General features: G+C 46.9%; 1 protein-coding gene across 1 annotated transcript in view; it reads left to right on the forward strand.

Annotated features, from left to right (window-relative positions):
• The window catches only part of RPH3A (rabphilin 3A), an 88,742-nt gene that overhangs the window by 49,741 nt on the left and 16,198 nt on the right, over positions 1-22,803 (forward strand). Inside the window, exons 5-14 of the mRNA XM_007170889.2 lie at positions 5,227-5,356; positions 6,761-6,847; positions 9,039-9,204; positions 12,474-12,512; positions 12,612-12,764; positions 14,049-14,135; positions 15,850-15,912; positions 16,987-17,235; positions 19,425-19,504; positions 22,206-22,280. Coding sequence (XP_007170951.2) covers positions 5,227-5,356; positions 6,761-6,847; positions 9,039-9,204; positions 12,474-12,512; positions 12,612-12,764; positions 14,049-14,135; positions 15,850-15,912; positions 16,987-17,235; positions 19,425-19,504; positions 22,206-22,280 — 1,129 coding nt within the window. The remainder of the gene's footprint in view (positions 1-5,226; positions 5,357-6,760; positions 6,848-9,038; positions 9,205-12,473; positions 12,513-12,611; positions 12,765-14,048; positions 14,136-15,849; positions 15,913-16,986; positions 17,236-19,424; positions 19,505-22,205; positions 22,281-22,803) is intronic.

A 22,803-nucleotide genomic window follows, 5' to 3' on the forward strand; every position in this document is an offset into this window, starting at 1 on the left:
GGATTCAAAGCCATGACTTTTAACCCTTGGCTTACATGTTCTCTATCTTCAAAAATGCACTTTATTGTCTAATGTAACGCATGTTTCTTGTAGAAAGTTAAGGAAGTATGAGGAGTCCAGGTAATTGGTGCTTTAGGAAAGGGGGTAGCAGAAGCTTTATAGAAGGAAATAAATATTGCTCATAATCCCACCACCTGGTGATAATCCCTGTGAATATTTCGGTGTGTCTCCTTTCTAATTTTTTTTTGTCCAGTGCACACCATGAAGATACTCAGATGAGCATCTTCCAAACCCAACCTCATATCATGATCACAATTCTACATCCTGGGTTTGGGGTTTTTTTCCCCCACTTAACATAATAAGGAGAGCATTTTCTCATGGGATTTCTCCCACTGCTTCCTTCCTTACTGAAACATTTCTCAAAGTGTGGCCAGGAATTCACCAGAATCAGGATCGTATAGGGAGTCACTTCAAAATGCACACGCTCTGGATCCACCCCAGTCCCATAGAATCATTGTCTGAATGTTGAACACTCTCCCCAGGTGATCTAGATGGACCATACATTTTGGAAACATCCCCCCATGCCGTGGCTCTCAACAGGACTGCATGCTGAAATGCTGGTATCCAGGCGTGACCAGATCCATAGCTGAGGAGTTTTAGAGCTGGGGCCCCAGGCGTTGGTATTTTTAAAAAATTCTTTCTGGGTCATTAACATGGGTTGAGGGTTGCCGGCATCTTTCATAATGCACATAGGTCTCTTCTGCCAAGACTGGTAACAACAAACATTCCTTATGGGGTGAAGAAACTGAAATGTTTTATCACCAGGATAAAGACCCATCTGTGACTCATGGTCTTCCATGACATAGTTTGGACTTAACTTCCCGCAAAGTTTTATTTCCAAGTTTATGCTACTTGGCTGTTGGGGCCCTCCGTGTTGAGGCCCTAGCATTCGGGGCTGCAGAGAGGATGTCCAAAAGGGCGGGCTACAGGAACCCCCCGCTCATCTTGATCTTTGAGCAGAGAAGGAAGGTCTGCGCATCCCCACTCCACTTCCTTCTCTCTTTATTGGTCTGGACTGAATTCATAAATAACAAGGGTCTCTACGCTGAGAGATGTGAATAATGATCTTCAATCTGTTGTTTTTCCATGCCATTTGCTGCCACTGATAGAAGCTAATGAGACGCTCCCGGTACAGTGCGTGTTAATGGGGGCTGTTGGAGTTGAGGATCGAATGGTGGAAGGAACAGGCATCTTGGTAAGGATGCTAGACTGTGGGTTTGCAAGAGGTGGGTGACTCCACATCCTTATTTTCCAAGAGGAGACAAGTAAGCCTCGTAGGTTTCCTGAGCAAAGTACACTGCAGTTTAGAATTGGGTCATCTATCCCATGCTCTCTTCCTGAGCTGGGTGGGCAACGCTTGACTTGAGGCAGGAGGCCATGAGGGGACTTCATGGAAAGCAAAGGTGGTTTACTGACACAGAGAACGAGATTCTAGCCCAGGCTGAGTGACCCAAGTGACTCTGTGCCTTGGGACCCCCATTGATAGAGTGAGAAGAACAAAATCTAACCGCTTTCTGGCTAGATCAGTCCATGAAGGAGAAAATAGGTGAGAACAAAGGTGTGTGCCCAAAAAAGAGAGAAAAAGAAAATATATATCACTGTGCAATTTCCATCCCCTGCCTCCGTTAGCTTACCTCATTGTCTCAATGCTGTGGCATCGAAAGGCAACCTGAAATTCATCTGCTCCAGATGACTTCAAACTGTTTCTTTAAACAGTGGAACCAACTTCCCAAAGGAAATCTAATTCGACAGCTCAAACAAATGAAAGAGATAAATGCAGACATGCTCTGGATTAAATGGGATTTTTTGGCTCCTCAGAATCACTCCCACCATGCCACTATAGTGGGTGGCCCCAAAATGGTCTCTAAAGAACCCCTGGGGTGCCATAAAGCACAATTTGACAACCACCAATTTAGCCCAACACCTTCTCTTTTACAGATGAGGAAACTGAAGCCCAGAGAGGCAAAATTCAGGGCTAAAATCCAGATTCCTCAACCCTATGTTGAGGATTCTTTAGGGGAACGAGATGATGGCACAGCTGTTGGGTGTCTTGTCCCGACCTCTGAGAAGTCAGAGGCAGGTGAGATAGAAGCAGCTGGGGTGACTGCATGTGTGCAACTTGGTACCTACCAGTGATGGAGGGTCCCTTGGTGTGGGCAAGGCAGGGGAATCGAGCAGGGTGGAGGTGGGACTGTTCAAGAAGGTCCCCATGGCTCTGCTTGGCAGTAGTGGCAGTGAGGTCTGATTAAGAACAGGAACTATAGCTGATTCATTTTGCTGTACAGTAGAAACTAACACAACATTGTAAAGCAACTATATTCCAATAAAAACTAATTTTAAAAAAAAAGAAGAAGAAGAAGAACAGGCACTCGAGAGCCAGACTGCCTGGGTCTGAGTCCAGGCTTTCTCCACCTCTCCGCTGTGTGACTTGGGTACCTCACTTAACCTCTCTGTGCTTCACTTTTCTCATTTGGAAAATGGGGACAAGAACAGTCTTTAGCTTATAGTGCTGCTGGAAGGATTCATTAAGAAAATCCATGTGGATTGCTTATCTCTGTGCCTGGCACATTGAAATTGCTCCACAGACACTGGCTACTGGTGTTCTGAGACTGAGGACTGGGCGCTCCTGGTTTGTGCTGCCTCCCATCATCCTGTAAAAGCAATTTCTAGGGAAAATGCGGGGAGGGTTGGGGTAGAGGAAGAGGAGGAGGAGGAAGAGAAGAGCATGCTGCCTTTGGTTCTGCACATCCTGCCTCTCGAAGCAGCTCTGTCCGATCTGGGTCACAGCAGGCGCTAGAGCCTACAGGCTGCCTTTGGCTCCTCCTTGGGCTCCTCTGTTGAATGGAACACAAAGGGAGAAGCTGCTGTTTATAACACAGCGAGTAGCGTGCTTTGAGGGGATGGCAGGAGCGAGGAGGGCCTGTGGGGAGAGTCAGCATCAGGTGGCGGCCAGCAGGTCTGCCAGGGACTTTCTGGAGCCTGTGATACCCAAGTCCCATCAGAGTGGTTCTCACGCCTGTGGTGTCCACAGCTGAGAGCCAGTGCGTGGAGGGGTGGGCAGGGTCCAGCTCCATCTGGGTCCACTGGCTGTGGCTGGAACAGGAACAATAAGGTTCTGTTTGAGGAAAAAGCAAAGAGGTGACTTCAGGCTGGTGGGAAGGGTCAAAAACAACCCACCTGAGATCGAAGCAGGATGCCCCCACAGGTGTAGTCATTTTGTGTAGCCTTGCTATTCAGAGTGTGCCCTTGGGCCAGTAGCATCATGTGGAATCACTTGGGAGTTTTCTAGGAATGTAGCACCTCAGGCCTCACCCCAGACATGATGCTTCAGAATCTGTTTTAACAAGATGCCAGTGTGACTTGTGTGCACATTAAGTTTGAGAAGTGCCAGTGTAATACACATGATACCTGGCTTCCAGTTTTAGCTCTGTTACTTCCTAGCTGTGTGACCTTGGACGAGTAATTTAACTTCCGTGTGCCTCATTTGCCTTACTTTTAAAATGGCTTCTTAATAGTGCCTGTCTCTTAGGGTTCGGTGCCAAAGCACTTCATACCATGCCAGGCCCATAATAAACACTATGTAAGTATAAGCTGCTATTGTATGTCACTTGACATACAAATTTGTGGAAATTTGTGCTGGATACAAATTTGGGAAGTGGCCTGCCTTCATTCATTCATTCGTTCATTCATTCATTGGTTCGACCATCATGTGTGAGCACTCACTGTGGACCCCAGGTACTGTTCTGGTCCTGAGGACACAGCAGGGAACAGGACAGACAAGATCCCAGGCCCAGGGGAGCTCAGAGTCTAGGAAGGCAGCCACGTATGGACTCACAATTACCTAATTACTTAATGTAGACAATTCCACAATTACTTACAAATGTGACAAGTGCTATGCAGAAGGGTTGCCAAAAAAGTAAATAAAATGGATGGTCAGAGAAGGCTTCTAAGGGGAGGTGATATTTTAACTGGAATATGAAGGATAAGGACAATCTAGGCAGGAAAAGTGTGTGTGTGTCTGTGTGTGAGAGAGAGAGAGATCACAAATATATGTAATGAGGGAAGGCTGCATTCCAGGCACAAGGACCAGAATGTGCAAAAGTGCTGAGGCAGTTAGGAGAACTAGAACTCAAAGAAGACCAGTGTAACCAGAGCAGTGGTTCTTAAACTTTTGTCAAAATCTCCTGGAGGACTTGTTTAAACAGATTGCTGCCCCGCCCACGGAGTCTCTGATTAGGGTTGTTGTGGAGTGGGGCCCAAGAATTTGCATTTCTAACAAGTTCCCAGGTGACTCTGATGCTGATGGTCTGGTCATAACACTTAGTGAACCACTGAGCTAGAACATTGAAGCAAGACCAAGAGGGCGAAGAGGTTTGGGGTCTCATCTGGGGCCAGACCACGTAAGGTCATGGAAACCTCATGGAATGAGAACCAACTAAAGGTTTTAAAGGGAAGTGGGAGTGCCATGATCAGATTCATGTTTTAGGAATATCACCAAGGCTGTGATGGGGAGAACAGACTGTAGAAGGCATGAATGAAAGCATGGAGACTAAGGGGTTAGTCATCCAGGGGAGAGATGTCAGTGGCTTGGTTGAGGTGAAGATGCAGAGAAATGGGTGGATTCCAGAAATGTTAGAGCATTAGACATGATAGGATTTGGTTGGGTCATTGAATGTCTGGGAGGAGGGGCTCAGGAAGGCCCTCTAGGTTTCTGGTTCAAGCAAGTTAGCGGACAGTGGTGCCATTTCCTGAGAATGGGAGCAGGTTTGCTGGGGATGAGGATGAAGAGCAGCCAAGATGAAGAGTTCAGCTGAAAGCACAAGTTTGAGACCCAAGTGAAGACGTCATACAGACAATTAGATAAACAGATCTGGACCTCAGAAGACAGTTTCTGGAGGAGGTGACATGAGAAAAGACTAGATAATGTTCTTAATCTGAAGTTGGTAGAATAGATGGGCTTTGGGGGATGTCGGAGGGGATCCATGGTGTTCTGAAAATATATCAGAATGTATGTGCCTTTTTCTGGGGAGAGGTCCAGTAGTCATTATCAGATACTCAAGAATCTATGACTCAAAGAAGGTTAAGACCATCAGCCAGATAATGAGGGAGAAGCTGGTGGTCCTGGTCCTATAAGGTCTGTCCGTGTAACCCTGACTCTGCTTCCAGGCGCCTGGTGGACCGTCTGGAGAACATGAGGAAGAACGTGGCTGGGGACGGGGTGAACTGCTGCATACTGTGTGGAGAAGAGCTGGGGATGCTGGGCTCTGCCTGTGTAGTGTGTGAGGACTGTAAGAAGGTACCGTCGCCCTCCCCTTCCCTGCTTCCCCGCTCATCACATGCATAGGGGCTAGGCCTGGGCTCCAACCTTTGGGGACCTTGGGTCTTGGGGATGGAGCTTGGATCGGGAAAGGTGGTTGCCAGAATATGATTCCTTCTGGGATGCTCCCATGCCCAGCTGTATTCCGAGGTAACCCTGATCCTGGTTCCTCCCCTAGAAGTCACTCTGACCCTTCTGTCTCCTTGGAGCTCAGCTCCATCCAGGATGAACTTGGGAGACTGAAGTAAGACATGAACTATGGTTGAGGCTGCAAGTATCCTGGTTGTGGCTTAGCAAGTTATAGGTCAGGCTAAAGAGCATGCTGGGGGAATTCCCTGGCGGTCCAGTGGTTAAGACTCCGCGCTTCCACAGCAGTGGGCACGGGTTCAATCCCTGGTCGGGGAACTAAGATCCCGCATGCCACACAGTGTGGCCAAAAAACAAAAGCATGCTGGGTTTGTGTCTACATGGAAGACACATGTGTACATGGAAGCCCTACCCAGCATTCTCTACCTTGGGGTACAGTTCAAGCCACTTAGAAAGCCCCTCTCTAGCCAAGTTAGGCCAACTTAGACTTTGGTCTTCTTAAGCATTCACTCTTGAAGGGGAGTCTCCCTGTGCTCTCTCCACCCTGCACCCTCTCCTCAAGCTGTCTGAACTTGACAATTCCAGGACAGAAATACTACTGTCCTTGGGTCTCTCTGATTCCCAGGAAAGGAATTCAGGGGAGTGACCCAGCTGGAGACATCCATAATGTCACTTGGCATCTCCTACTTGGGGTCCCATTTAGCATTTAGAATGGAATATTGGGGAAAGGTTATCTACTCCAAAAAACTTGCCTTCTGTAGTCAACTAGATAGAGAGAATTTTGTGACCTATTTGTTTTGACTGCCAGAAAACTCAGCCAAAAGTATAATGTTACATCATATAGTCATGGCATTTACTCAGATAACGTCCTTCTCCATAAGGAGTTGAACCTGTAGTCATAGTCTAGGGTGTCTCAGATTCATTTGGGAAAGAAAGAAGAAATAAAGTAATAAACAAAATGGATATACAGTCTCTCATGATTAAAAAATCATGTCAGTGATCTCCCTTGTATGGATGATGAAAACTCCAACCCCACAGGGACTCTTGGAGAATCCCTTCGTCCCGTGCTTGGGAATGACTCCAGTTCTTGTTATCAGAAATCAAGACTCAGATTGGAACTTTAGTCTAACTGGCCTTGGTCATGGAAGGGAGGTGAAGAAAGGAGAGTTCTATCTCTTTATGTCCACCAAGGGAGAATAGGGCTTCATTGCCACCATTCCCAGCCACTTCTCCTGATCACCGGCAGCTCCAAGCCTGGCATATCTGAGTGTGCACTGGGCTATGTTTTGTCCCCAGAATGTCTGCACCAAGTGTGGAGTGGAGACCTCCAACAGCCGCCCACACCCTGTGTGGCTCTGCAAAATCTGCATCGAGCAGAGAGAGGTGAGTGGATTGGTCCCATTCAGCTCCTGGAGCATCCTCCCTTCTTTGTACAATTCCCCCTTCCTTGCTATAACCAGGGGAGTAAGGTGGCAGTTGGGGGGCTGGGGAACCTGTTCAGGCACATGTCTTAAGGGGTAGGTATAAAAGGAACCAGCTCAGCTGTGAACACTGGTGGGACACAGTATTTGAATGAATTTCTTTTCTCATCTCTCGCTTCTGTGACTTTTCCTTCTTTCCCTCCCTGCTCTCCTCTTATTCATTGCCCTCTGACATCCATTATTCCCTACTCCCCATTTCTCATCTTCTGGGTCTTCCCCTACTGCCACCTTCTCTTTCTCTTTCCCTCTACCTCACTTCTTGTCTCACACTTTCCCTCATTTTCTTTTCTTTCCCTATACAGATCTTCCTCAACTTACAATGGGGTTGCATCCCGATAAACCCATTGTTAAGTGGAAAATGCATTTAATACACCTAACCTAGTGAACGTCATAGCCTAGCCTACCTTAAATATGCCCAGGGCATTTACATTAGCCGACAGCTGGGCAAAATCATCTAAGACAAAGCCCATTTTATAATAAGTGTTGAGTATCTCCTGTAATTTATTGAATACTGTACTGAAGGTTAAAGAAAAAAAAAAGAAAGAATAGCTGCGTGGGTACAGAATCATCGTCAGTGTATCAGTTGTTTCCCATCGTGATCGTGTGGCTGACTGGGAGCTGTGGCTCCCTGCCGCTGGTCAGCATCACGAGACGGTATCCGATCGAGTATTGCTAGCCCAGGAAAAGATCAGAATTCAAAATCCTTTCAGGACTTCCATGGCAGTCCAGTGGTTAAGACTCCGAGCTTCCACTGCAGGTGGTGCGGGTTTGATCCCTGGTCAGGGAACTAAGATCCTGCATACTGCATGGTGTGGCAAAAAAAAAAAAAAAAAATTCAAAATTTGAAGTATGGTTTTTACTGAATGCATATCGATTTTGCACCACTGTAAATTCAAAAATATCATAAAAAAACCATTGTTAAGTCTAGGGCCATCTGTACTCTCCTCCTCAGAGCTCTTTTTTCCCTTTCATCCTTATCTCCTCTGCCTTTTCTTCTTTCTCTCTTTGCCTCTCACCCTTCACACTTCTTCCTCTGCACTGTCTTCACTCTATCTCTGTTTTTTTCTCTCATGGAATCTTTCTCTTACCTAGGCTTGTTTTTTATTACCCACTTTGTCCCAATTAACTCCCTTCGCCTTTTCCCAATTTCTTCATCACTCATCTTCTGCTGCAGATTCCTGCCTTGGAGACTGTTCCAAAGACCATATTTCCCTCAATATCAGTCAGGGTCCTGGGAAAACAGATGGCACAATCCATCAGGATTATCAAGGAGGCTTTGATAAAGGTGCTGTTTGCAAAGGTCTGGGCAGGGATGAGGAGGATCAGCGAGGCATGGTGAAGCACGCAGCACCAGCAATAGCAGGGTTGCTGATACCACTCCTGAGACGGAAGGAGTGGAGGAGGGAGCAGTTACCAGACTGGACACTAGGTATCAACCAGCAGGAATGTAGCCACTGCCTGCCTAGCAAGGAGGGAGCCAAGGGACTCAATACCCTCACCTCACTATCTTCTTTCCGCCGATCCCCCACTGATGCTCTCCTTGACCGGATCCACCTGGAGGGTAGAGATCAAGAAAGTCCAGTTACTGTAGTCCTTACTGGTCAGCTTCCTGGGGCACAGAGCAGGGTGAAAAAAGATGTAGAACCAATCTGAAGGGGCAACAGAAGATGTTCAACACACTGCCCCAGGTGGAATGCTAATCCACAAGGCAGGGAAGAAGGCCAGAGGTCTTGGGGAGGATGTACGTGGATCATCCTCTTTACAGCAGCCAGTGTAGCAGGGAGCACAACACATTTAAGAGGTGGGAGACTTGGTGTCCAGTCCACTCTCTGGCTGTGTAACCTTATACCTGTTCATAACCTCTCTGATATTCAACTGTTTCCATCAAGAGATTGGTTATTCTCTATTGAGTGTTCAGGGGTATTGTGTGAATCAAATAAGAATTGTGAAAGACTGTGTACTGGTGAGAAAATGCACTGCCTATTGTGTCAGTGCTCTGTGAGCAGGGAGAAAAGTGAAAAATTGGCTCTCGTGAAGGCAGGAGCAATAGTGCTTGGCTGTCATGTCTTCATGTTCTACCTCTCCTCCCCCAGGTGTGGAAGCGCTCTGGAGCATGGTTCTTCAAGGGCTTCCCCAAACAGGTCCTCCCACAGCCTATGCCCATAAAGAAGACCAAGCCCCAGCAGCCAGCCAGTGAGCCCGCTGCCCCTGAGCAGCCCGCCACTGAGCCCAAACACCCTGCCCGGGCTCCAGCTCAAGGTAGGAAAATACAGCTTCTGCTTTCAGAACCAAGGACAGGTCTTGGCTAACTGGTCTACCTGGAGGGTATCCTGACATCATGTCTGTGTTTCTACCCAGTTGGTGGACAGCCAGCCTCTGGGCTTGGGTCTAGGTCCCCTATGTCTCCTTCACAGCTCATCACAAACCTTTATCAAGAAAGTAGTTCAGGGAACTCTACAGCAATGCCAGGCTGCCAAAAGACTTTGTTGTCATCCCTGATGGATTATTTAGAGGTACAACAGAGGTGGAAATCAAAATTAGGAACTGAGAAAGACTCCCAACATCAAAATACACGCTGGAGTCTGGGGGGCGGGGGAAAGGGGGCTTGCTGAGAAGGCCTTCTTTGCTCCTGATATTTCTTCTGTCAGTCATCAGCAAATCTGAAATTGGACTAATTAAAAATGAAAGGTGAATAGCAAGGAAATTAGTAAAAGAAAATTACCACTACTCTGGATATTATCACTATTATCTAAGTATTATTATTAATTATTAAAATGATGGTAAAAAAGGGAGAGACAAAGCAATAAAAAGAAAAAATATGACCCCAGTGAAAACACATTTTAATATAATAAGGCCACTGAGACTGACCAGATAAAGCCCTTGCAATACTTTCAGCTAACTAAGTGATAAAATCTGGTCTGAATGACAATTCTAGAGTTGAGCGCAGTCAGTGCTTCTAAAAGGAAGGTTATAGTTGAAGGTCTCAAAAATTGAAGTGCCCAACTATAACTTCTCAAGGTGCCCTGTACAGTGTCTGGCAGTCAGAAGGCACTCAACAAATACTTTCATCCTGGGAAGCCATCAGCAATTTCTGCTCCTTGCAGAGACTCACCAAATTGTCAACATATACTGCATCCCTGAGAAGCCCCAGGTTTCCACCTCTAGAACATCTTTCTTCCTGGTTAAACATTACTCCCTCTAGGCTGAGAAGACTGCATAGCTTTACTGTCGAGATCTTAAACATCGGAGCCCAGGAAGACCTGAGTTTGAATTCCAGCTCTGCCACTTACAAGTCATGTGAGCTTGGATGAGTGACCTAACCTCTCTAAAACTCTTTCCTCATCTATAAAATGAGATTAATAACTCACTGGGTTATTTTGAAGATTAAATGAGATGCTACAGGCATACCTCATTTTATTGCACTTTGCTTTATTGCACTTCACAGTCATTGCAGTTTTTTATAAACTGAAGGTTTGTGGCAACCCTGTATCAAGCAAGTCTGTCGGTGCCATTTTTCCTGCTCACTTTGTCTCTCTGTGTCACACTTTGGTAATTCTCACAGTATTTCAAACTTTTTCATTATTATTATATTTGTTATGGTGATCTGTGAACGGTGATCTTCGATGTTACTATTGTAATTGTTTTGGCATTTTTTTCACAATAAAATATTTTAAATTAAGTTATGTGCATTTTTAAGACATAATGCTGTTTCACACTTAATAGACTACAGTATAGTGTAAACATAACTTTTATATGCAGTGGGAAAAAATTCATGTGACTCAATTTTTTTGTGATATTCGCTTTATGGCAGTGGTTTGGAACTGAACCAACAATGTCTCCAAGGTATGCTTGTACATGTACAGTACTTTGCAGAGTGCAGCACTTAGTAAATGTTGGCCAGTAGTACATAGTATTAATCACCTATACACAGACACATACACTTACACACATAAATGGTATGAATTAGCTTATTATATAAACTCTAGACAAAACAAATAACTCTGAAAGTATTCACCTCATTGGAAAGAAGTAACATCACCTGCATTGCATAGCAACTCCTAAACAATTATTGGCAATAACATCTAGTGCTGGTGAATATGTGGAGAAATGATGGTATAAACTGTTGGTAGGACTATAAGTCACCTCCCGCCTCTTGAAAAGTAATATGGCAGATGTTATTAAAATTCGAAGTGTATATACTATATGATCCAACAGTCCCTCTCTGGGAATATATTTAACAGCAAGAAAAGTACCCATATAAAAGACATATGTATAAGCGTATTTATTGCATCATTGTTTATGGTAGCAAAAAATACTGGAAAAAACTAAGCATTCATTAACGGGATAATTGTTGAATAGATTATGGTATATCCACACCATGGTGTATTAAGCACCTTTTAAAATTGAATGATGTAGGGACTTCCCTGGTGGTCCAGTGGTAAAGAATCCGCCTTCCAATTCAGGGGATGCGGGTTCGATCCCTGGTAGGGGAACTAAGATCCCACATGCCACGGGGCAACTAAGCCTGTGCACCACAACTACTGAGCCCGCGTGCCTCAGCGAGAGAGCCCGTGTGCCGCAAACTACAGAGCTCATGGCCCCTGGAGCCTGCGTGCCACAACTAGAGAGAGAAAACCCACATGTCGCAACTAGAGAGAAGCCTGTGTGCTGCAACGAAAGATCCCGCGTACTGCAACTAAGACCCGATGCAGCCAAAAAAAAATAAAGGAAATAAATAAAGGAAATAAATATTTTAAAAAATTGAATGATGTAAATGTATATTGTAGATTTGGAATTATGCCCATGATATGAGCTTTCAATATTCCCTTAATGAACAGTTACGGAACACCTAGTGAGTTCCAGGCTCTGTTCTATGCCCCAGGGAATCAGTGAATGGAACAGATAAAATCCATGCTCTCATGCAATTAAAATTCTATTGGGGGAAACAGATGATCAACAAACAGCAAATGCAAATACAACATAATATCAGGTAGTGATAAGTGCCAGGAAGAAAAATGAAACAGATAGAGGGGATAGAGGCTTCATGTTGGACAGAATAGCCAGAGAAGGGCTGTCTGAGAGATGATACTTGGGGAGAAACCCAACCAAGGTGATAAAGAGGGCTCATAGAATCTTCGGAAATACCGTGTGCAAAAGGGTTTGAGGTGGGAGCATGCTTGGTGAGTTCTGGGGAAATTCAAATTAAGTGAACAAAACACATTCTAGAAGCAGTACGTAGCCCATGATCCCAATTTGTTTGCAGTGGAAATAATGTGAAATTTGTAGATAGGCTCTACATCAAAGGGGAAGTTGGGAAAGGAAACTTTTAATTTTGTTTTAAAAGTTCTTGGGAATGGTGGATGGGCCCTTTTGTGAGCTCCTTAAGTGTCAGCTCTCCAGAAAACATCAATTATTGGGGGTTTGCCAAAAAGTTCATTTGGGTTTTTCCATAGGATGTTACAGAAAAACCCAGGTGAACATTTTGGCCAACCCAATACATACCCCTCATCAGTTTTCTCTCTCTCCAGGTGGCACTGATGACAGGAGGGGCCCAGGTCAGAAGACAGGTGGGTTCTGCCGACTCTGTCTTCTACTTTTGAGACAGGAGTCCTTTTCCCCATTCCTCCATTGCCTTTTCTCCATTCAATTCATGCTTTTCCTTTCAGGCCCTGACCTGGCCTCTGCTCCTGGGCGAGGAAGCTATGGGCCTCCTGTGCGCAGGGCCTCCGAGGCACGAATGAGCTCATCTAGCCGGGACTCAGAGAGCTGGGACCAGAGCCACGGCGGAGCTGCTGGTGACCCCAGCCGGAGCCCAGCAGGTGAGAGAGATGGGCAAATCCAGACAGGCTTCCTGGATGAGGAGAATCAAAAGGAATGGGGAGAACAGTGGTTTTTTTCATTTATTCATTGGCGCTTGGTAGACATTCAATGAACACTTGTTGAATGAGTGAGTGAGTTAGTGAGTGAGTGAGTGAGTGAGTGGTTGGATGGATGGATGGATGGATGAACAAGGACCCAAATGAACAAGCAAATGGAAGTGCTAATGCAGGACCCCGGGACAAGAATTTGTAAGCCCCAGCCAGAGGTGGCAAAGCACTTTCTGTCATGAGCATTCAAGCATCTCTCCAGTGAAAAATATTTGGATTCAGGAAAGGTGGGATCCAGCCCAGTGAGGTGAGAGAAGACAGGGTATTCTTCTAGGAATGTCATACCTTCTCAGTCCCAGGAACTGCTGTGTATATCATCCCCATTTGATCCCCCAACAGCTCTGCAGGAGGCAGTAGCATCTAATAGTCTCAGGTAGACTCTGGAGACCAAATGCCTGAGTTCAAACCCTGGCTCGGCTACTAACTAGCCAAGAGACATTAGGTGAGCTCCTTAACCCCTCTGTGCCGCAGTTTCCCCATTTGTAAAATGGAGCTAATAAAACACCCACCTCATAGGGTGTAGAGATGAAATAAGTTCTTATAAAAATGTTAATCAAGTGGGTAGAGTTGTTGCCTCCATGAAGCATCTGAGGTTCAGAGAGGGTAAGTGACCAGCCCAAAGACACACAGCTTATAGAAGAAAAATCTGGGATGCAAAGCTAGGTCCATGTGAAGATAAGAACAGTCTTTCAATAATTATAAAGTAGTATCAACATCTGCCAGATGTTGAGTGTTCACTATATGCCAGGCACTGTTCTGAGCACTTTACATGTATTGTATCATTGTGTCTCCACCACAACCCTATGAGGTAAGTATTGTTATCCCCATTTGATGGATGAGGAGACTGAGGCCCAAAGAGGATAGGTCATTTGTGCAAGGTCACAGATGTCGGAAGCAATGTCGCAGAACCTGAGCTTTTCAACATCCATGTTGTTGCAGTGAGTTGCCCAGGGGGATCTGAGTATTGGAAAGAGAGAACACACGAAGGGGAGGAGAAGAGGGTCTGAAAGAGCTGGGAATGTCGGGGGGCTGCATCCAGTTCACACCCAGAGGACCATGCCTCATGCCAGCTGACCGGTCCCAGGCTTCTTCCTGCTTTGACTGTGTGTGAGTGTGTGTGTGTGCGTGCATGCGTGTGTGTGTGCGATATGACAGGCTCTTTCCTTTTCCCTGCAGGTTTGAGACGGGCCAACTCAGTCCAGGCCTCTAGACCCACCCCGGCCTCGATACAGAGTCCAGCGCTCCCCCAGCCTGGGCAGCCAGGTACGTGCCACCGACCCACCCGCCCAGGCTGTCACTCAGCTGTGACCCCAAAACCTCCCACCCTTGCTTGCAGAACCCTCTGGGCTTTCTGCAAAGCTGCAGCCACCACCAAACCCTAAACTCTTCAAAGACCTTTAGAATGAATAATACTCCAGGCTGGGAAGCTGGTGGGGGTGGGAGGAAGGGTAGCATCATACCTACCTAAATGCAAGAAGTGACAGTACTTCATCCCTCACTGTTTCCCACCTTCTGACATCATCACTCCACTTTCACAATTTTTACCACATGCACCTATGATCTGCCCTCTTATTTCCTTAATATTTTCTTCAAATTGACCTCATTTAAGAACATAATTGAGAGAAGTTATCATAAACTTTCAAGGAAATTTTAAGGACTTCAGACTTCAAGGAAAAGGCAAAGGTTCTCAGACAGATATGTGAGATTCAGGAAGAAATGGTGGGCAAAGAGATTAGTAATGTGAGAAAATCTGAACACGTATGGCTTGTGTAAAACAATGGAAATAATTCCTAATTGGTACAGTGAAAAACCTGTTATTTTAAAAGAAACCTATAATAATGGCATAAGTGGGAAACCAATATTCCATACCACAAAAAGAGTATATTAGTTTGCTAGGGCAGCCATAACAAATATCACAAACTGGGTGGCTTAAAATAACAGAAATGTATTGTCTCACGGTTCTAGAAGCCAGAAGTCCAAAATCAAGGTGTTGCCAGTGTTGTTTCCTTCCACAAACTGTGAGGGAGAATCTGTCCCAGCCTCTCCTCTTGCTTCTGGGGTCCTCGGGCATTCCTTGGCTTGTGGATGTGTCTTCACATCATCTTCCTTCTATGCATGGGTCCCTGTGTGTCCAAATTTCCCCTCTTTATAAGGGCGTAGTCATATTGGATTAGGGCTCACCCTAATGGCCTCATCTTAACTTGATCACCTGCAAAGATGATCAAATATTCACATTCACAGGGACTAGGGGTTAGAACTTGAACATTTTTTGGAGAACACCATTCGACCTATTGTGGGGGGCTATTATACAAATTAATGTACTGAAAATAAAACGGTACAATGACATTCTCAGTACTCTGGCCTGCTGAAGGTTCGGAGCCGAGGCCTGTCCTCTTTTGCTCAAAAGGGACATTTACAAAGGTTAGAGAAGTGTTAAAGTAGCACCTAGATGAGACTTTTCCCATGACGGGATAAGTATGGAAAGGCAATGGGAACCCAGAATGACTTTCTCACTGTGTCATTGACTGTTATTTCATGCCCCATCCCTGTGGCTCTCCCCCACATGCCAAGCTTTGGAAATGTAGTTATATAGAATCCTCTGGACCAGTAATGACCCCATAATAATGGTGGACTCAAAGCCTGGACTTGCCCGTTACCTTGCAAGCGATTCTTGCTCCATTTGTTTGTCGACCTCATAACAGCCAACAAAACATGAAGAGCAGGTAATACCTGCTCTTCCCCACTTCACAGAGGAGGAAGCTGAGGCCCAGGATGGAAGGATTTGGGCTTGAAGCCAGGGCTTTCCAACGCCAGAATCCCCCAATGGGACCGTTCCTGCAACCCTGGGTGCCTCTGCACGTCACCTGCTGCCCCTGGGCCTGTGTCCACACCTGTGAAATGAGGGCGGCTCAGGGCAAATACCTAAATGATGCCGCCTTCTCTATTCCAAACTTCTTTCTCTCTTTGCCCCACTCAGGACCCCCAGGAGGCAGCAGACCCAGTCCCGGGCCAGCAGGACGTTTTCCAGATCAGAGACCAGGCAAGTGTTTGCCTCTTTCTGTGCCTGCGCAGGTGACCACCTCTTCCACTGACTGAGAGAGAGAGAGAGAGAGAGAGAGAGAGAGAGAGAGAGCAGGGGCTGCCAGACATTGGCCCATTCTGCATCCTGAGACCTATCTGATGAGCTCCCAGGGAATTCCTAATTCTAAAAGTCTAGAGAGTCTGTACGAAGATTAGATAGATAGAAAATGACAATACATACAGTGGTTAAGAGTACAAGCTGCCTGCATTCAAATCACTGCTTCTTTACTTCCCAGCTGTGTGACCCTGGGCAAGTCACTTAACTTCCCAGAGCCTCAGTTTCCTTATCTCTAAAAGGAGAATAATCCAAGGACCTACCTCACAGAGTTGTTGGGAGGATTAAGTAAACCAATACATGGAACACCTTAGCACGTGGCCTACAATGTATGAAGACCACACCGAGTGACAGTGATTATCACACATGATATATATGCAGCAGCACCAATCACTACAACAGATTCATTGCTTTCTAATGCACCAGGTACTGTGTTAAGTGCTGTGCATATACTAGAAAATTTTTTAAATAATAGCTAATACTATTTGAGCACCTTCAGGTCTTAAAATTCCCATTTTACAGGTGAGAAAACTGAGGCTCAGAGGTAGGTAATCTTGCTCCAGCTGAGATTCAAATCCAGGCTGTCTGGCTTCAGAGCCCATACCAGTGAGGGCTCTCAGTGAGGTCTGTTTTGCTCATGGAACTTGTTATAAAACATAGATTCCAAGGCCCCACCACAGGGCCTACAGATTCTAGATGGAGCCTGGGAACCTGGATTTTTGCAAGCCTTCCCTGGGTGGCTTTGACAAAGGCAACATTCTGAGAACCGGTGAACGGCATGATGTGGCCCCCCTGTCCACTGGAAGTGACAGTCCCGCATTGCAGGGCAGTGGGTGATTGTGGCACAAAGCTCGCCAAGCACCTGGTACACAGTAGGTGCCCATCACTCGCGGTAATGCTGCAGCAGTTGTCACTGCTGTCGTTATGACACAGGGACTCAGCTGCCTCTTTCCCACCCTCTCCCCATCTCCCCTGCAGAGGTGGCTCCGAGTGACCCCGCCTATACAGGGGTCACCGCCCCACCGCGAGAGGAGAGAACGGGGGGAGTTGGGGGCTATTCGGCAGTTGGAGCCAGGGAGGACCGAGCGGGCCGCCCACTGGGCCCCTGTTCCCAAGCGTCTGCTGCTGCTCCCCAGCCGGCCGCGGCCCCGGCCCGCCAGCCCCCACGCCCACAGGAGGAGGAGGAGGAGGAGGAGGAAGCCAACAGCTATGATTCAGATGAAGCAAGTAGGTGACGCGTAACGGAGGGGTGGCTGGAAAAGTCACTTCAGGGGTCGCCCCCAGGGAAATAGGAATGGCTCTGGGGACAGCTCTGTACATCCCCAGGCCCCCGATATGCCAAACCTAATAAACGTATTTACCAAGTTATAAAAATACAAATTTGTGTTACTAAATTCACAAAATGACATCAGCTTTCTAAAGTATAAGTGCTATCTATTTTTTTCATTGTTGTAAAAGACACATAACATCAACGTTAACCATTTACATAATTTTTTAAGAGTGCATTTCAACTATATTCACAAAGTTCTATTTGGCGGTTCCATAGAGCTATCATATGACTCAGCAATTCCACTCCTAGGTGTATATATAGATAGATATCTATTTTAATCGTTTCCCAGACTCTTTGGTGTGTGTCTTCTAAAAGTCATTTTTTAACCATGACTTTAAAATTTCTGATACTTCCTCTTGCATCCATCCATTCAATGATTTATAAAGTGCCTGCTCTATGCCACACACACACACACACACCAGTGGTACTTCTCCTGGGTGTGGCTGGGAGCAGCAGGGGAGAGCTGGGGTGGCCTTTGTGAGCTGCAGGGAAGCATGGATGGGTTGTGTCTGGACCTGATGCATGCTGTGGGGTTGGGGGGAGGTTCCAAGAGCTCCTGGTCAGATGGGGAGACTGGACCCACTCAGAAGAAATGGACCAAGGGCTGTGATCGGCGGAATGGCTTTGGCCCATCACGTCACCTCCCCTCGTTGTAAAAGGGAAAGCAAATACCACCTCCCATACAGGGCTGAGGGGTCGTAAACTGAGATACCTGCTGAGAAACTGCTTCATAAACCAGAAATCATTATTATATAGTGCGAAACACACATGAGGAATTATTATTATATGACATGCACATCAGAAGTAATAATAGTCAACACTTGTTGAGCCCTTATTTTGTGCCGGGCACTTTTCTAAGTGTGTTACGTGCACATGCTCAATTTAATCATCCCAGTGAGCCTGGGAATAGTTGCTTTTCCTATTCCAATTTCACAGATAAGGAGACAGAGGCTCGGAGAGGTTCAGGGGCTTGTCCAAGTTCATATGGCCAGTGAGTGGAGGGACTGACAGTCAGTCTCATTGCTGCAGCAGGTCAGAGGCCAGACCTGGAGGAAATATCAGCTGTCCTGTCTCTCCCAGGGGTCATGAGTCTGCAGGCTCAGGGGAAAGGAGTCTGAGGAGCCCACCCCCACCTCGCTGGCTGGGGGCTGTTTCTGCCCTGGAAATGCACCATGTCTCTCCCACCTTCCTGGCTTTCCACATCCTGGTCCTTCTGCCTGGAGCAGTGGCCACTGCTCCTTCCATCTGCCTTAAGTGTCTCTTTGCTGACCTGCCAAGCCTAGAAGATCCCTCCCAGCCGGTGTATGTCCCTGTTAGGAGCTGTCCCAAGTGATTTATAACAAGACTGTCTCTGTATTCAACTCCCTCCCTCACTCATCTCTATATTTGACAAGTATTTATTGAGCACCTACGAGGTGCCCCCAAACTATTCTAAGTGCTAGGGATACCATGGCAAAAAAAGAAAAAAATAAATAACAGACAAGATGGCTGATCTAATGGAACTAATATTCTAGTGGAGAGAAACATACCAATGAGTTCATTTCAGATAAAGACAGAGCACCGTGAAGGAAATAAAATAGGGTGAATGACCATGAGGGTGGCTGCTTTAGATGGATCAATCAGGGAGGGTTTCTCTGAGGAGGTGACATTTAAGCTGCGATGTGGATAATGAGAAGGCACCAGCCATGTGAGGATCTAGAGAGAGAGCATTCCAGACAGAGGCAACAGCAAATGCTAAGACTCATTTATTCCTTCAGCAAGTAAGTGAGCACAAACTGTGTGCCCTGCACTGTGCCCAGCGGGGACAGCAGTGAACAAGGCAGTCACAGCCTTGCCCTCAAGGGACTCTCAACCTAGCAGATGGAAGTCATTAACTAGGCAATTGCACAAATGATTAACTGATCACAGGTGTGCTGAGGGCTCCAAAGAAGAGGAAGGTCTACCAGGATGGGGAGTCCAGAGGGACTGAGTCTTCCTCTCCTCTGTAGGCTCAATGGCTAGCCCAGACTGCGCACACGGTAAGTGCTCAGGAAATGTTTGTTAAATGAATTAATGTCCTCTTGGTACCTGCCTCTGTCTTCTTCAGCCACCCTGGGTGCCCTGGAGTTCAGCCTTCTCTACGACCAGGACAACAGCTCCCTGCACTGCACCATCATAAAGGCCAAGGTGGGTAAGGGGGCCAAGCTGGGGACCACTCAGGATGTTCTGGCATTTCTAGGGGACTTGGGGAGGGCATGGGTGACCAATTCTGTCTCCTGTCATTGCCTTGTCTATCTGTGACAGTGACAGTGATGAGAAAAGAGCAGGAATTAGCCACGGCCAATTCCTCTGCAGGGAGGACTTCCTCCGGGGAAGGTCCCAGAGGGGTTTCACTTAACTGCAGCTGCCTCCCGGGAGTGGAGGAAACCAAGCTTCAAGGGCAGAGCCAAGATCTGCCCAGCCCCATCCACACCCTCTAGAGGGGATCTCAGAGGTGTCACCTGGGAGCAGTGACAGCCTAACTTGACAGCTGACATGCCACTGAACAGCTCCTTCTGTAGACGGGGCTGTCAAGCTGGAGCTACAGACTGAGTCAGGACTTACTGTTGCAGATGCAAGGACAGTAATCTGGGCTTCTGAGAGGAGGGAAAAGGCAAACCAGATTGAAAGAGCATCTCCATGCTACAGGCTCCAGGGGCAGTGAGCCAACTTTACTCCAGCCCGCAAAGAAAGCTGGATGATGCCAATGCCAATCCCAGGAAGTAGTTGACCAGGATCTCTCCCTGCCCCAAGTCTGGTCTATAGAAAATAACAAGCAAGGTTCAGGAACCAGACTTCCTGGATTCAAATACCAGCTCTGCCCCTCCTAGCTGTGGGATTTGAGGGAAGTTAACCTCTCTGTGCCTCAGGGATAATAATAGAGTCTCTCCCATGAGGATGTTGGTGAGTATTACGTGGAAGGTGGTGGGATGTCCCAGTTTGCACAGATGGTCCCCAGCTATGCCTGTTGCCTTGATGAAATAATTAAGAACTCCCCTTTCCACTCACAAAATGTCCCAGTTTGGATGATCAATAATGTATGAAATGCTTAACACAACTTCTAGATCAACATACCCAGGTCACTTCTTCAGCAGACACTTAGATGCATTTACACGTGCCCTCCAATAACACAGTGAGGTAAGGCCCTACATTATCTTATTTCATCTTCATAGGAACCTCTGAGGAAGAGATTATTATTAGCCCCATTGTACAGATGGGAAAACTGAGGCTTAGAAAGTTAAAGCCTGAGGCCACTCAGCTGGTAAGGGATAGAGCTGGACTTGAATCCAGATGTAACCACCTCCAGCTCCAGAAATGGGGGAAAGCCACACCATTACAGCCCCCTTGAGACAGGGGTACAGAAAACTCAACGGCTCAGGGGCTGGGCTGGTAAAGAGACGAGAAAAGCGTGTGAGACATTAGGGAATGGTAGTAACTTTGGTAAACTAAACTGGTGTGAGCAGGACCCAAACAAAGATGTTCAAGTTCAAATTTGAAAAACACAGCGTCTGCCAATTTGTAACCTCCCAATCCAAACAGACATTACAGACATGTTTATTAAATACCTACTCTGTACCAGGAACTACCCTAAATGTTGGGGAATATTAGAATGAGCGAGAATAGACTGTGCCCTCATGGAGAAATGGACAAGAAACCATCACTATAACATCTCCTGAGTATTGTATACGCTCTGGGGCTTTCTACAAATTATTTCGTCCCATTTAATCTTCACAACAAACCTATGAGGAAGGTTTCATCATCATTCCCATTTTATAGATGGGGAAATTGAGGCACAGAGAGATTAAGGGACTTGCCCAAATCACACAGCCAGGAAGTGGTGGAGCTAGGATTTGAACCAGTGTTGCCCAGCTCAAAAGCCTATGCTCTTACCTTCTAGGCTACCCGGCCAGATTTCCCCCTTGCACCCCACTTTGTGGCCTCCTCTCCCAACCTAGTAGTAGCAAACGTTGTTCATACTGAACTTGTGCCAGGGCCAGAGTTCAGCCTTCACAGATGAGATCTCATTTAACCCTCCAAGAATCCCATGAAGCAGGGTCTGTGATCAGCCCCACTGAACAGATGAGGAAACTGAAGTCCCTGGAGATCACAGGGCACGATACATGGGATTGGGGATTAGTGCTGTGAGAGGAGACAGTGGGAGCCCAGAGATAAGATACCTGCCTCAGCCAGGGCCTAGGGGGATGGGCAGAGCGTATCTGAGCCCCAGGAATTTTGGAACTGCTCATGTTAACAAGCCCAGCTTAACTCCTACCCCAGACAAACTGCTCTCCCCTACAGTGGCTCATTTTAGCCATTTTAGCCATGCCAGCTCTGTGAGGGGGGCCAGGCAGAGATTGTGATCCCCATCATATGGATGGAGAAACTGCGGTCTCAGAAGTGAGTGCAAGGGCCAGGGCCAGAACTCAGGCCTCCTTTCGCTGGCCTTTCCTCCTCTCCCACCCATTCTGGGACATGTCCTCCCATCCCAGCAATAACAATCCAGCCTTGATGGAGCACTTCCTGTGTGCCAGGCACTGTGCCAAGCACTTTACAGGTGGGATCACGTTTAAATCTCACCAGCCCATGAAGCATCCCATTTGACAGGTGAGGAAATGAGGCTCAGAGAGGTTAAGAAACTTACCTAAGGTCACACAGCCAGTAAGTGACTTGGCCAGGCTTTAAACCCCATCTGCCGGATTCCAGTGCTCATTTCAAGATACTGCATTTCCCTTCTCTTTCTTTGGAAGAGGAAGCACACAGGATGGAGTGATAGCTGTGCCCATTGCCTGTGATAGCTGAGCGCCCAGCCCTCCCCAGGCCCTCACGCCATTGCCTTCTTCTCTTACAGGGACTGAAGCCCATGGATTCCAATGGCTTGGCCGATCCCTACGTTAAGCTGCACCTCCTGCCAGGAGCCAGCAAGGTACCATATGGCCTGTGCCTCTTGGCAAGCGGGGCACATGGGCTCTGGAAAGCACCCAAGGTTCCCAGCTCAGAGCCTAAAATAGCCCTCCCCAAACCCCCTCTTCCCTGACTGGCAAAGTTCTTACAAGGGGTAAGGGATGGGCTAGAGCCATTCTCCTTCAAGAGGCAGGGGCTCTGCTCATTTCTCTAACTCAGAAACCTGGGATCCAGGAGAGAAGCTGATACCCTGATTATGCCCTTGACCTGCTCAAGCACCTTCAGGGCTCCCCAGTGCTGACCATGGTCCACCTCCCCCACCCATTTTGTGCCCCAGCCAAACACCTCTCGACAGAAATGACTAACTCTTTCCAGATAACTTGAGAAAAGGTTCTATTATTAAGAGAAAATGTACCCCCATCCCTTCTACCTTTCTGGGAGGGAAAGTGGGATTAATTCTCCTTTCTTTGGATTGACCAACTCAGAGCACATGGCTGGAAATGGAAGTGTGCCTTCTTGGGTTTTATTTTTTGCTTTGTTGTGTT

The sequence above is a fragment of the Balaenoptera acutorostrata genome, chromosome 13, assembly GCF_949987535.1.
Source record: "Balaenoptera acutorostrata chromosome 13, mBalAcu1.1, whole genome shotgun sequence".
Lineage (NCBI taxonomy): Eukaryota > Metazoa > Chordata > Mammalia > Artiodactyla > Balaenopteridae > Balaenoptera > Balaenoptera acutorostrata.